Source organism: Callospermophilus lateralis, chromosome 14 (assembly GCF_048772815.1).
Source record: "Callospermophilus lateralis isolate mCalLat2 chromosome 14, mCalLat2.hap1, whole genome shotgun sequence".
In the NCBI taxonomy this organism is placed as follows: domain Eukaryota; kingdom Metazoa; phylum Chordata; class Mammalia; order Rodentia; family Sciuridae; genus Callospermophilus; species Callospermophilus lateralis.
This window is the reverse complement of record NC_135318.1, coordinates 63,327,860-63,339,958: the sequence shown is the minus strand read 5'-3', so window position 1 is coordinate 63,339,958 and position 12,099 is coordinate 63,327,860. Positions and strand designations below refer to the sequence as shown.

Sequence of the window (12,099 nt, the reverse complement as noted above, 5' to 3'; positions counted from 1 at the left end):
GCTTTGGCAAGATTCTCCAGAAACCTCCTCTCCTACTCCAACAAAATTGAGCTCACAAAGAAGTGAGTTGTCTCCTCTTAGTAGACCCACTCTCGGTTTTGAGAATCTCTGTCATTAAGGGGCTCTGACCCAGGAAACAAGGTTCAGGCCTGTTGGAAGAAGATGCAAGATGTACCTAGGACAATAGACATGCTTTATTCAGTGGTGGCCACGGCCTCCAGTCTCCAGCTTCAGCTCCAGCTCCCAGTCAGTTCCATTTTAAACCTCATTTTGCCCCCATTTGTCCCCATTGGCCCCCAAGTCTTTTCCATAGGCCCTTTTTATATGCAGGCCAAACAAAGAAGGCACAAGGCCAACAGATTACATAAGGGGGCTTGTGCCCACAAGTTAATGTTTGATCTTGAGTATATACACTGAATTAGAGTGTTTCTGGCCTTGCTAACTACAACATAGCCAGGTCCCAGCCCTGGCTACACACTAAAACCATAACAGTACACCAGAAACCTTGGGGAAGGAGCTTAACTACAGCCATTTGGGGCCTGCCCCAACAACATCTTTCCCCTTCTTCTTTCCCTTCTAATAAACTTTGCTGTACTTTTACTAAGTTTTGTGTACTGCTTGAAGTCCTCTCATGCAAGAGCCGAGGACACAACACAATTTATGGTAACACATCTCAAGTATCATCTCCGCTATCACAAATTTGCCTCAACAGTTTATCTTTGTTCATCTGAGTGATGCCTTTTTTTCTTACGCGATACACCCTTTATTTTGAAGTCCCTTCACTTAAAAGCAATCATGTTTGCTTCTCTGTGTACTTATTTATTTTTTATTTTTTTGGTCAAATTAGCTCTGGATTTTTTTTTTTTTTTTAATTAGCTACACATGACATTACAATGATCTTGGTAATTCATATATTTGAATCAATTGCATTATAATTGCTGTGTACTTATTTTTAATGTGAAAAGTTTGCTGCTTAGCTTTCACTGGCATCTCCCAATCCAACACATGCACTCTTGTCGGTTTTATTTCACTGTATTACTTACGGAGAACATGCATAACAATATATCAGGAAACTAATAAAAAGCACAAAACACAAATCTGGAATAAGACAAGGACCCCACTGCAGTCCGAGACGGCTAGCACAATGCTTGGTTCCTGGATGGGATCTGCACAGAGAGAGCACGTGAGGCTGCTCTTCGTGAGACTCAGGCCTGAGAGGCTGCGGGAATCTCCGGTCGACAGATCGCACACCCAGATTTGGCCTGGGGAACCCTGCGACCGGTCCTCCCGAGTTCGTCGCACAGACCTACGCAAGCACACTACGCATGCGTAAAGCGAAGCGCGAGTTGACTGGCGGCGCGGACGCGCGCTCGGGGCAGCCCGAGAGGCGGGAGTGCGCGCCGCCGTGGATGTCGAAAACCCATTTTGTCGTGAACGGAAAGCGAACGTGCGGGCGGAGATCCGGCCTGGAGTATGGCTCACAGGCCCAAACGGACTTTCCGGCAGCGCCAAGCTCAGTCCAGCGATAGCGATGACTCCGAGGATCCGTCAGCGGAATCCGGGGCGCCCAGGGAGCCGACGGCCCCGGGCCCGCAGGGGGAAGGCCCGTCCTCCGGAGGAGCCCGCGCGAAGGTGGCGGAACTGCCCCGCCGGGCCCGAGGTCCTCGGGGCCGGGGTCGGGTCTGGGCGAGTTCCTGGCGCGCCCCCGGAGTCGCTCCTCGCGCTGACAGCTCAGGGGGCCAAGGTGAAGAGCGGGGAAAACTGTGGGCTCCCGAGGTGACGCGAGGGGCGGGAAGAGGTCGCGGGGTCTTCTCTAGGGGTTCCTAGGTCCTGCTGCTGACAAGCAGCCACTCTTGAGTCGCCTCCCTTCCAGCGCACGCCCACTGCCAGCATCTACGTACCTGGCTCCTTGGGAGGGACAGTTAAAAGAAATCTTGTACATTTTAGTGGTTCCTCTTTGCACTATCAGATGACCCTCCCCATTTACAGCTGTAATACATTTATTAAAGTTTATGAATAATACACATCGTCCCAAAGGAGTTAAATCCTAATGCTGTTAGATAGAAGTTGTATGTACCTTTTGGAAACTTGCTCATTTTTTTTAAAAAGGATACTTAAAAACTGCACATTAAAATAATCAAGTGACAAGATTTGAAACATTCTCTCTTGCTTGTCTTCGTCAGTCATCAGTTATTTAAAAAACAGATTAAAAGTAATATATATGTCTATCATAAAGAAATTGATAACACTGGACTGTACCACATAATGGTATTAATTCAAAATGACTACATTGTATTTATCTTTCACTTACAGGGGATCTATCTTGGGTGCTGATGCATAGGCAGGCTTCAATAGTGAGCTACATGATCAGCCAAACCCCGCCCTTCTCCCCACGTTTTAAAAATTAGTTTATCTATGTATTTGTTTTTGAGACAGGGTCTCTCTAAATTCCCCAGGCTGGCCTGAACCTGCAATCCTCCTGCCTTAGCCTCCAGAGTAGCTGAGATTACAGATGTGTGCCACCGCCTGGCTTGAGTTCTTAAATAAAAATTTCCAGCATCTTTATAATTTTTACATAAAATGTGTTGGTCTAAGTTTAGAGCTTAACAAGGAATACAGTTTGGGGGCCCAGAATTTTCTCCCTTCTATTGTTAGTCCCATTAAAGTGATCTTAGTGATTTTGTATGTACTTATTTATTTACAAAGAAAAGTTATACAAGCTTATGGTATACAACATGATTTGAAATATGTATATGCTGTGGAATGGCTAAACTGACCTAATTAACTTAATGCATTATCCTTTTTTTTTTTTTTCTGGTGAGAACACTTAAAATTTCTCAGCAGTTTCAAGACAGTATACAGTATGTTGCAGTACAAATTGTTATAATTACCATCTTGTACAGTAGATCTGTTAAACTTATACTTCTAACTAAAATTTTGTATCCTTTGAGCTGAACAAGGTGGCTCATGCCTGTAATCCCAGCTACTGGGGAGACTGAGGCAGGAGGATTATAAATTTGAAGCCAGCCTGGACAATTTAGTGAAACTCTATATCATATTTTTTAAAAGGTTTGGAATGAAACTCAGTGGTAGAGTGCTCCTAGGTATAAACCCTAGTACCTCAAAAATAATAAGATAAAATTGTATATCTACTATGTTCTACTCTTATATGATTTCCAGTCAACTTTTAGATTCCACATATAAGTGAGTTATTGCCATATTTGTCTTTTTTGTGTTTGACTTATTTCACTTAACATAATGTCTTTCAGTTTCATGATCTTAGTCATTGTTATGACCTCCTTATCTAAAGTTTTGATGACCTTTATTTTATTTGTACCCTAAAATATGGTTAAATTTGTAGGGAGAATTGAGGATAAGAGTTGCCTTTTCTCCATTCCTTAGTACTCTCACCAATATTAGCATTTACCTTATAGAATTATGACTATTAAATCATGTGAAACAGGTTTCAATGTGTCTAGCACATAGTAAATGATATTTTTGTCTTTTTCTATTTACTACCAGTGTTTTTTTGTTCAAAATATTACTATAATTTTTGTCCTTTTATTTTCCTTCAGTGTTCCTGTTCCTCTTCTCATTGTGTCCTTTTAGAAATATTATATATATAGATAATGCAAGTAGGGTAAGTCTTTGTATATTTGTTAGATCATTCAGTTGTTTCAGAAAGACTGGAAGATAGAGAAAGATCTGTATGTCTGCTTTAAATATATGGAATAGGATTGAAATGCTGTATTAATTGTTGATTCCCATATTTTTATTTTTGTGTGTATTAAAAAAATGTCCTGTTAGAATCCAGAGGAGCTGATCTTTCAACAGATGAAGAAGATGGAGCACGTCATTCTTCAGGAAGTAATGATGATCAGAGTTCATCTTCTGACAGCTTTGGCTCTCTGGAAGAAAAAGAATTTTCATCAATAGGTTTGTAATTTTTTGTAATTTTAGTTAAAACTTTTATTCAGTAAATATTTATATACAAATACATATAATAATAAATCTTATAATGAGAAGTACTTCTTTATTAACCCTATCAATTAGTATCCCTGTAGCCTTGCAACCTTTTCTTATCCAAATCCACAAGATGGAGAAGTATTAAGTAAGAAAGCCAAATTAAGAATTGAAGCTTGGTAAACAGTTAAAACTCTCTATAGGTTCTAGATACAGCACTTGCAACAGAATTTTCTGTTATGATGGAAAAATTCTATACCCTCATTATTTACTACAGTAGCCATTAGTTACATGTGGCTGTCGAGCACTTGAAATGTGGCTAGTGCAAAATTTAATTTAGTTAAATTTATGGTCATTTGTGATTAGTGTTTGTTATAGTGAACTGTGCTGCTATAGAAACGGTGGATTAAAAGTGTAATGGACGGGACTGGCATTATAGCTCAATGGGAGCACTGGGTTCGATCCTCAGCACCACATAAAAATAAATAAATAAAAATAAAGGTATTGTGTCCATCTATAACTAAAGAAATTTTTTTTTAAAAAAAGTGTAATGGAGTGGATATAAAGCATTAGAACACTCCCTACCTAAGGAGAAGTCAGTATTTAAAAATATGTAGAATAGTTTTCAATGGTCATAGTAATTGAGGTGTTATCATGTATGCCCCAGAGGCAAGAGATGATAAATATCCTGTGGAGGGTAGGACAGTTCAGCACAGTGAACAATTGTCCTTCTCCCCAATGCCCCATTGAGAAAATACTGATGAAAAGTTGAAAATTGATCTTATGAGGAGCACTTGGAAGTGGAAGGCATGTACTATTTGGAGAAGAGAAGATGGAGGAATGTGATGATTTGAAGGACTTGTGTGGCAGGAGTGCATTTGTTTCATGTTCTGGTAGACTATGAGAGTGAATCAATAATGGAATATCGGCCTTGAAATATTCCCTGCTTGCTTACCCAAGGGAGATGCTAATTGATCTCTGCATCTTAATAATTGTGTATCAGGTGGAATGGTGTATGTGATAATTATTTAAAGAGTTTTCTGTAACAACATGATGTTAATTTTATGCATTCATCCTGTGTCTGCCCAGCATCCGCTTTGTGGAACCCATTGAGATAGATGTAGGGTATAGAGAAACAGGACAGATAGAATATTTTTCTCTTCCTTGAGCTTCTACTTCTTTATTGTAGCTTGAGAATTGGCTCTATGTAGTACTTGTATCTTACCAGTGAGTTTCATTACTTGTAATTTATTATTTAAACCCTACCAAGTTATTTGTGTTTTTTTTTTAATTTTGTTTTTTTTAAAGAGAGAGAGGATCGAACCCGGGCCGCACACATGCCAGGCGAGCACGCTACCGCTTGAGCCACATCCCCAGCCCCCTAACAAGTTATTTGTAGGTGAATTGCTTGCAACCCACGTTCTTCTGTTTCCATATTCAAACACTTGAATATTCAAACCTTAATGTATTATATTCTGGCTACATATTAAATTCCCCAAGAAGGCTATAAAAACAAACTACAGCTGAGCCCTATCTCCGATCAACTGAATCTGAGTCTGTAGGATGGGGGTTTGAGCACCAGTAGTTTATCAAGCTTCCCAGATGATTCTCATGTGTAGCCAGATTCTCATGTGTACTTGGCAATTTTTCAAGTAACCTTCGTTGAATCTTAATTCTACCTTAGATTATATTAGCTTCTACTTCTCAGCTTTAAAGAGATGTCATCTTGTCATCACTCATATTACAATAAAACCATTAAATCAAACAAGGCAAAGTACAGAGTTCTCAAGCAGGTCCTGTTGACTTTATATCAACATTTTTCTTTTTTTAGTAGTTCTTCATCTAGTAAAGAATTCAGTGAACTATTTGGTTTATCTCATGTAACATTATCTACAAGGAAGGAATCAAACTGTTAAATCCCTTGTGAGGATTTAGAAACATCTAACCTTTTTCATTCCCCAGTAGCAGTCTATAAACAAATACTAGTCTGTAAAAATGCAATCATTTTTCTGTCACTCATTCTCAGTGAATATTTATTGATTTCTAGTCATCACCTTGTATGTTTCATAATTGATTCAAGCACTTTTTATTTTCCCTGGGACTAATGTCAGTCAGTTTGGTCTGTAATTATAGACTGACCTGTAGTTATTGAAATCTATCATTTTTGTTGTTATTTCAGACATAAAAAGCATTTGTACACCTCTAAAAAATTTGGATCAAATTTATGGGAAAGATTTAGAAAATTCTACTTGAGCCTTAGGGACTTGTCATTTCTAATATTCTGAAATGCTTGGAATGAGGAGAATTTCTCTTGCCATTTTGGTGGCACATACCTGTAATCCCAACATCTCTGGAGGCTGAGACAGGAGGATAACAAGTTCAAAGCCTGCCTCAGCACCTTTTTGAGGGGGGTGGGGGATACTAGGGGATTGAACTCAGAGGCAGTCAACCACTGAGCCACATCCCCAGCCTTATTTTGTATTTTATTTAGAGTGCATTTGTTTCATGTTCTGGTAGACTATGAGAGTGAATCAATAATGGAATATCTGCCTTGAAATATTCCCTGCTTGCTTACCTAAGGGAGATGCTAGTTGACCTCTGCATCTTAGATAATTGTGTGTCTGTCATCTTAGATAATTGTGTTTAGAGATAGTGAGTTGGCTTTAAACTTGCAATCCTCCTGCTTCACCCTCTGGAACTGCTGGGATTATAGGCATGACCCACATCTCCCAGCCAGCCTCAGAAACTTACCAAGGCCCCAAGCAACTTAGAGTCCTTGTCTCAAAAGGGGCTGAGGATATAGCTCAGTATTTAAGAGCTCTGGGTTTAATCCCTAATACAAAAAAAAAAAAAAAAAGAAAAAAAAAAGCTATTTTTTTCTAGAATATAAAGATAATTTCAACTTAGATCACCATGCATGAAGAAACTTGTTCTGAATTGGAAGAGTTCATATAAATGTAGTTTCAAAAAAAGTAAGATAAGCCTCTATTAAAAGTTGTTATAATTCAATCAAGTTGAAAAATACTTCCTTTATATTTTTTAACTTCTTACATTAATTTAGGTGGGACTCACCCCAGAACTCTAGTCTGGTTTGACTTTGCACCAATTGTGTTGTGTTTCTTCTTTGTATTGATGTCCACAGGGGAGGAGGTCATCTCTTTATTATTTGGTAAGATCTGACATCAACCTTTCTAACTTCTGCAGTTCTTGAACTCAGGAACTCCAGGCTCATCCTTTTCCATAGCCCTGCCCTAAAATTCAGAGTTTTCAGAAGAGAAAATAACTAGCTCTCATCAAAAAGTCATCAAAACCTGATGAGTAAGAGACTTAAAAGATAAAATGGAATGGTTTAAGTGTATTTCCTGATGCTTCTCAATTGAGTTAATTTCTCTAAATTACATTTAATCTATAAAAATAATTTTCTTCCTTTACTGATGTAGATTTTGAGCCATTTATTAAAATCATGAATATATAAAAATTGTGAAAAAATTTAGGAACATAGTAATGTTTTTCTTTGTTTAATGTGAGAAATATGTATTTCTGTTGGTGTTTGTGGTTTTCATTGTACTCTTCTTTTTTCCTTTCAGTTAAGATCCCTGATGCAGCTTTTATTCAGGCAGCCCGCAGAAAACGTGAATTGGCCAGGGCCCAAGATGACTATATTTCTTTGGATGTAAAACATAACTCCACCACTCCTGATACAAAGAGGAATAGTGTTGAGGATCCTGAGAGTGAGCCTGATGACCATGAGAAGAGAATACCATTTACCCCAAAGCCTCAGACACTTAGACAAAGAATGACTGAAGAAACAAGTATATATTTAATTTATTTACCATTCTATGAATTTTAAGGCATTTTTCCTTATAACATTTTCCTTATAATATGATAAAATTTCCATAAAAATATAATATAGTGTTTCACATGATAAAGAGTGTTAATGTTGGCTTTTATTTACTATCAAATTACTATCAATTTGGTCCATGACATTATAGCCTCTAAAAGATATTTCTGTGTCAAAATATTATTATTAAAGGGTATGTGTAATAATGTTTACTAAGCCTGTACCCTATATGCTTTTTGGCAGGTTGAAGAAATAATGCAATATCTTAATTTTGAAACACAAGAAGCTATCGCTTTCACCTCTATAAAATTTTTGTTTGTAAATATGGAAGATTCTACAGAGATTTTAGATGTCATATTAAAGTCTTCCCTACTTTAATAAAAAGTTTCCTTGCTGGGACAGTTGGGTGACATGAGTACAGGTTCTGGAGTCAGCTTGCTGGATTTAAGCTTCATCGTGGTCCTCAGACAAACTATATAACAACACCCTGCCCCCTACTATTGCAAGTTTTCTCATTTGTAAAATGAAGGCAACAGTGGCACCTTCTTCCCAAATTATAATGAAGAATAAACATGTAAAGTGCTAAGTCAGCGTATAATACACCCCAGAAATGTTGACTATTACAACTGGAATTGGAAAATTACCAAGTGTTTATGTGTGACTTTTTTGTTATTGATGTTGTTTTTTGTTGTTATTGTTTTTTTAATTTTTTAGCAAGTGGAAATGAAACAAGTGAAGACAGTCAAGAAGGTGAAAATCAAGATATTTGGGAACAGCAACAAATGAGGAAAGCAGTTAAAATCACAGAGGTAATAATTTTTATATCATATATTATTATATTCCTGTGCCTATGTAACAAATTACCATAAACATGGTAACTGAAAACAACAGAAAATTTATTCTCTTACATTATTGAGGCCAGAAATCTGAAATCAAGATGCTGACAGGGCTGTACTCCTTCTAAATGCCCCATAGGAAATCCTTCCTTATCTTTTCCAGCTTCTGGTTGTTCTAGGTTTTCTTTTAAGTTGTGACTGCATGACTCCTTTCCTTGCCTTTATTGTCACATGCCCTCTCAGTGTCTCTAATTTGTGTTTCCTATAAGGACACTTGTCTACATTTAGGGCTCACCCAGGTTATCCAGGATGATTTTGTCTCAAGTTCCTTCACTTAGCTACAACCACAAGACGCTTATTCCAAAGAAGGTCATATTTGTACATTCCAGTGGTTAAGACATGGATATTCATCATTCAACCCACTATACCATAAATATCATGTCTTTTTCCACTATTTTAAATACCTTACACTTGAGGGGACCATATTTTTTTAATTCTTAATTTTCTAGTAACTTACAGTGTATATTACATAATACAGGTGTTTAAAAGTTAAACTCAATATATATATATATATATATATATATATATATATATATATATATATAGTGAGGTTTAAAATAAAACTGAAAAGAAAAAAAGAACTGAGGGTTTATTTCAGTGGGAGATTTCTTGCCTAAAATGCACAAGGTCTGAGTTAAATCCCTAGCACTACAAAAATTTTTAAAAAATAAAATTTCACTTGGGGTCAAAAGTCCTGAATTTTGTTTCTGACCTTAATACTAGAATATAATCCCCACGAGGTCAAGAATTGTTAATAATTTTGTTCAGGGTTGTATCCAATAACACCTAATATGGGTGCTCAGTAAATATTGAAAGAACTCTGAGTAAAACACTTGATTTCTATAAGTTTCAAGGTTTTTTAAATTAATAATAAAGAGAATGATAATGATATTAAACACCTGACTAGGTGACTGTAAGGTTCAAAAAAGTCAAAAGTGCTTATAAACACTATAGTAATATACATATAAAAGGTTTTATATTTGAATCTTTTTGATAAGAATTCTTTAAGAGGCTGTTATTTGTTATTTTAAGTTAGAAAGTTTTATAAGATTTCCATGTTATTAATACTAAAAAGCTAACTAAAGCTAAACCTGTGATTGTAATTTTGGAATTTCTGACCCAAGAAATGATTTAGCAGATGGTTTTTAACAATTGTAATAGGCTCAGATGTTTTTCCTTACTTTTTTGGTAAAAGTCAGTGTAACAACATCATTAAAAACATACTTCAAGAAGAAACATGCCACAGTCCTTACTCCACCTGCTCAAAATTGCATAATTCCTTTGTATTTGATATGCTTTTTTTTTTCCTTAAATTGATTGCTATTATATTGTCCAGCAGAGGTTCCAAAACTGATGCATTCATGAAGCCCTTAGTATCTCAGTACTTTTATCATGGTGATCCTGAGTCAAAGGATTACCAAACAATTCCATTTATTAAATAGTTAAATCCAAATTTAACAAGATTTATATGCTAACAACTTACCCATTTGAGAAGAATAATACAGGTAAATTGAAGAAAAATCTTTTTATTTCATTTTTGAATAACCACAATTATTTACTGATAGATTGTTTGCACCTGTTTGACACTGCATGTCTTCTTAAACCTTGAAATCATATTGGTCACTGCCTCTCTTTTCCATACTGATCTTCAATACTTGCTTTTTATCATAGTATCCTCCTAAAACCCAGCTCCACAAATATGACTTCATCAAAAGGAGTATAGTATAGTCTGATGTTGCAAACTGTGAACTAATTAGAGCTAGAAGTTCAAAAGATGCCGAGTGTTGCTGTTTCCCTAGAAATTTTAAAATATTTCACCTTACCTCTTTGAATTCTCTGGGATTTCTTCACATACTTTGGGAACTAGAGTCTTCCTACAGTTTTAATTTATGATTTATTTGTTTTGTTTTGGGTGCTAAGAATTGAACACAGGGATACTTTACCATTGAGTTATGTTCCTGTTCCTTTTTATTTTTTAATTTGAACCTTGAGAGCTTGTTTGGAGGTTCTAGCAGGGGAGTGCAGCTACTTGTTATACCCTTGACAGAAGAATGATCCTCCTCTGTCAAGGAAGATCATTCTCTTCCACTGAGTGCACAGCTTCTGGAGGGATGCACATGGAGTGGTCAGGGAAGAAGGGGACACCCACCTCGCCAACCATATCAGCTGAATCAGCCGTGGAGATCAATGGGGTAATAGGTATCATAGCCAGATCATACTCACATCTTTATTTTTTAATTTGAGACAGCTTCTCACTAAGTTGCTGAGGATATCACTCAGTTGCTGAGACTGGCTTTGAACTTGTTGTCCTCCTGTCCCTAGCATTACAGGTGTAGATCTCCATACCCTGCTGAATTCTCATTTCTTTGAATAACATACAAATGTCTTCTCCTTCTTCAATGTAGTTATAATATTAACTAATTTTATTAGCTTTGTGAGATTTAGTGGAGTCAATGAATAATTATTGTAACCATTCTTTATTTTGGTGAACATTTTAAATTATTTGCAATATGAATTACTTTCCTATTAGTAAATGATAATCAGTAAATATTTGATTTCTTTGTTTAGAGATGTGGTTTTCAGCTATTTCCTTAAGATAGTTGCCCCCCCAAAAAGATGAACGTTTTTATGTATATTTTCTCTAAAGAAACTTAACTCAATTTATAATTGCATTGATATTAGAATGTTTCACCAGTTTTGCCAGCTTTGGATGCAACTATAGTTGGCAAAAATGCAATTTCTTATTTATTTGATTAGCATTTTTATTACTAATGCAGGTGCATTTATTGGTTTCTTATTGAAGATTCACTACCTGCTCATATCACTTTCCTATGATAATCACAACAAATTACCACAAATTTGGTGGTTTACAATAACAGAAGTTTGTCTTCCCACCATACTGAAGAACAGAAGTCCAAAATCAAGGTGTTAGTAGCCATACATTTCTTCCAGAGGCTCCAGAAGAGAATCTACTCCTTCACTCTTCTAGGTTATAGTTGGTATTCTTAGGCTTGTGGCCACATCTTGGCCATCTTTACTTTATCTCCTTCTCTTATGTCCCCGGACTCCTTCCTTTGATATGTCCTCTCTTTGATAAGGATACAAGGAACTGCCCTCTGCATAATCTAGGATAAATACCTTCTCTGAAAATCCTTAATTTAATCACATCTTTTGTCATATTATTTACATGAATGTGAGTTCATATTTAAAGGGTCTCCATTAGCTAACTACAGCCACTTAGAATGATGTACAATCTTTGCAAGAAGAGAGACCACTAAACAAAATGATTACAATGAACTCTTATAGGTTCTCCCAGAACTCACTGCAGGGAATAGCACAGAGAAGCAAGGGGATGGTCAGATTTATGGAATGGTGAATAAATAGGGAAGTTTGGAAAAG

The 12,099-nt window shown here is 36.6% G+C and overlaps 1 protein-coding gene across 5 annotated transcripts in view; it reads left to right on the top strand.

Annotated features, from left to right (window-relative positions):
* The first annotated feature begins 1,439 nt into the window (after positions 1–1,439).
* Gcfc2 (GC-rich sequence DNA-binding factor 2) overlaps positions 1,440–12,099 on the top strand; it is a 39,998-nt gene continuing 29,338 nt past the window's right edge. For all 5 annotated transcript variants that reach the window (XM_076833945.2, XM_076833946.2, XM_076833947.2 and 2 more), the window contains exons 1-4: positions 1,440–1,744; positions 3,808–3,936; positions 7,551–7,775; positions 8,519–8,613. In XM_076833945.2, coding sequence (XP_076690060.2) covers positions 1,474–1,744; positions 3,808–3,936; positions 7,551–7,775; positions 8,519–8,613 — 720 coding nt within the window. In that variant the 5' untranslated portion in view covers positions 1,440–1,473. The remainder of the gene's footprint in view (positions 1,745–3,807; positions 3,937–7,550; positions 7,776–8,518; positions 8,614–12,099) is intronic.